Source organism: Phoca vitulina, unplaced genomic scaffold (genome assembly GCF_004348235.1).
Source record: "Phoca vitulina isolate PV1807 unplaced genomic scaffold, GSC_HSeal_1.0 scaffold6, whole genome shotgun sequence".
In the NCBI taxonomy this organism is placed as follows: domain Eukaryota; kingdom Metazoa; phylum Chordata; class Mammalia; order Carnivora; family Phocidae; genus Phoca; species Phoca vitulina.
The window spans coordinates 18,496,278-18,499,078 of NW_022589709.1; the positions used below are offsets into that span (position 1 = coordinate 18,496,278).

A 2,801-nucleotide genomic window follows, 5' to 3' on the forward strand; every position below is an offset into this window, starting at 1 on the left:
CCTAGAGTTTGGGGCAGTGTCAGAGCCCCGTGAACACCACAGGAAAGAGTGGGAGAGGAGCATCTCTCCAAAAGGACATTGAGGTGCTGTCATCAGAAGAGGGGATGGTTACTGGATAGCAGAACAGTATGCGATCAAAGTGGTAACAGGACTGAGGGTGGAGTTGATTGATGGCTTTCTATGGGATAGAACTTTCAAAGTGCTTGAGGTGGTGGAGGTGGAGAGACCAGGGTTAGTTCCCCGAGCTTGGGCAGCAGCACTAGAAATAGAAAGAACAGAGGGAATGGAAAGCTAATCAGGAGGGAGCCTGGGAGAGATGGGGTAATGATCAGGCTCTGCTGGGTAAGGGGACAGAACACAGAGAGAAGTGAGCCAGAGAGCCAAGTGACGTGTGGACTGGACACGTGGCAGGAAGACCAGTGTTCCCATAGTGCCTCTCATGCATGGGTTCTACCCTAGACGCCAACCCATTTCCACTTAACCTCATTAAAACCAGGTAATCTCATTTCCTAGTTTAGGGAAACTGGCAGCAGCAATCCTGGGTGGCGTAGACCAGATCCATATCAAGCCAGGGGCCAAGGTGCTCTACCTTGGGGCTGCATCAGGCACCACTGTCTCCCACGTCTCTGATATCGTAGGCCCGGACGGTCTAGTTTATGCAGTTGAGTTCTCCCACCTCTCTGGCCATGACCTCATTAACTTGGCCAAGAAGAGGACCAACATTATTCCTGTTATTGAAGATGCTCAGCACCCACACAAATACTGCATGCTCATTGCAATGGTGGATGTGATCTTTGCCGATGTGGCCCAGCCAGACCAGAACCGGATCGTAGCCCTGAACGCCCACACTTTCCTTCATAACGGAGGACACTTTGTGATTTCTATTAAGGCCAACTGCGACTCCACGGCCTCTGCTGCCAGCTTGGAGCGGAAGGGGCTCCAGGCACGGTACTCGATTTTGTCGTCTCCCTCCACAATTGAGACTCTCTTCTCTCCATAAACTGATTCTCCAGGGACCAGATTCTTGGTGACAAGTGCATCTTCCTTTCCTCGACAAATGAAGACACCTTCATGCTGATGAGGTTCCACCATCACATTCTTCCCCGACTGGTTTCCTCTTTTCCCTCCCCGACCACGACCCCGGTTGCCACCAGACTGGAAACCTCCACCACCTCGTCCTCCTTCTCCTCGGCCTCGGCCCCTAAAGCCATCACCACGACCTCTGCCCCCGCCAAAGCCTCCTCGGCCACCACCACAACCACCACGGTCACCAAAACCCCTCGGCCACCGAAGCCTCCCCCACGGGGGCTGAAACCTGGCTTCATGGCAAGAGCTCAGCTCCCCGGCTCAGGACTCTGCGGCATCCCAGACTACACGAGTCCAGTGCTTTTGCACGTGGACAAAAAGGTTACATCTTAATCAAAATATGGCATGGCAGAAATGAGGGCAGGAACGGGAGGCGAAGGGAGCTTGGCTGGATTTGAACTTAAGCTGTGGCCTGCACTTTCGTAGGAAAGTCAATGACTTGCTGGTTTTCCCACCGTGTGGGCCCACCCTCTACCAAATGAGCTTGCCTTGCATTCATTAATTTACCCACTCAGTTATTCATCCCCCAACACTCACTGACTATACTATTCATTAGGCTGGGGGCCAGGTTCCAGGAGACCAGAACTTTGCCCTATGTAGCTCAAGATCTATAGCAGGAGTCCACGAACTGTTTTGATAAAGAGCCAGATAGTAAATATTTTAGACTTTGCAGGCCACATGGTTTCTGTCACAACGACTCATCCCAGCCATTATGACACAAAAGTAGCCAGGGACAAGAGGTAAACAAATGGTGGGCCTGTGTTCCAATAATAGTTTACAAGCGGCCCCAGCTTGTGCTTTGGTTATTCTATCAGTTACTGACAGAGAGGGGCTCAAGTTTCCTTCCTCATTCAAAGCAGTAGGCAGTGGAAATTGTTCACTTAAAACAAGAAATCCAAACTTGTACAAATACATCTTAGGCATTTTATTTTACTTTACAGCATATTGAAATAAGAAATCATCTTGAGGGGCGCCTGGGTGGCTCAGTCGTTAAGCGTCTGCCTTCAGCTCAGGTCATGATCTCAGGGTCCTGGGATCGAGCCCCGCATCGGGCTCCCTGCTCCGCAGGAGGCCTGCTTCTCCCTCTCCCACTCCCCCTGCTTGTGTTCCCTCTCTCGCTGTGTCTCTCTCTGTCAAATAAAAAAATAAAAACTTTAAAAAAAAAAAAAAAAAAAAAAAAAAAAAAAAAAAAAAAGAAATCATCTTGAGCTAAATGCTAATGAAAATATTACTCTGTTATGAGCCACATATTCCTTGGTTGTGAGTCACAGCCAAGACTGCTCAGAGGGAAATATATACCTTTAAATGCATATATTTAAACAGAAGAAAGTTTGAAAAACAATCATCTAAGAATCCATCACAAGAAGTTAGAAAAAGAAGAGCAAATCAAACCCAAATGAAGTAGAAGAAAGGAGATGATAAAGAACACAGTTGAATTCAATAAAATGGAGACAAATTAAATCTTTTGTGCAGTCAACCCTCAGTGAATGAGCAGCCTTCCCTTCCACTTACATTGGAAAGCTGCCAGGGTTCTCCATTCAGCACCATGCTGGCTTGGGGGCTGAGTTAAATATATTTTATCATGTTAAGGAAGAATCGATTTATTCCTATTTTATTATGAAGCACTAACTTGTGGCAAACGCCTTTCAGCTGTCATAGAGGTAACTGATGTGGGAAACAAAAGCAAAAGAAAAAATTAAATGTCCTTACTGCCT

At 47.6% G+C, this 2,801-nt stretch overlaps 1 protein-coding gene across 1 annotated transcript; it reads left to right on the plus strand.

The window, feature by feature from the left end:
• Nucleotides 1-316: 316 nt before the first annotated feature.
• Nucleotides 317-1,000, plus strand: LOC116631991 (rRNA 2'-O-methyltransferase fibrillarin-like). Its single transcript, XM_032403539.1, has 2 exons — nucleotides 317-321; nucleotides 514-1,000. The coding sequence occupies exons 1-2, from the start codon at nucleotides 317-319 to the stop codon at nucleotides 998-1,000; spliced, it is 492 nt and encodes a 163-aa protein (XP_032259430.1).
• Nucleotides 1,001-2,801: the final 1,801 nt, after the last annotated feature.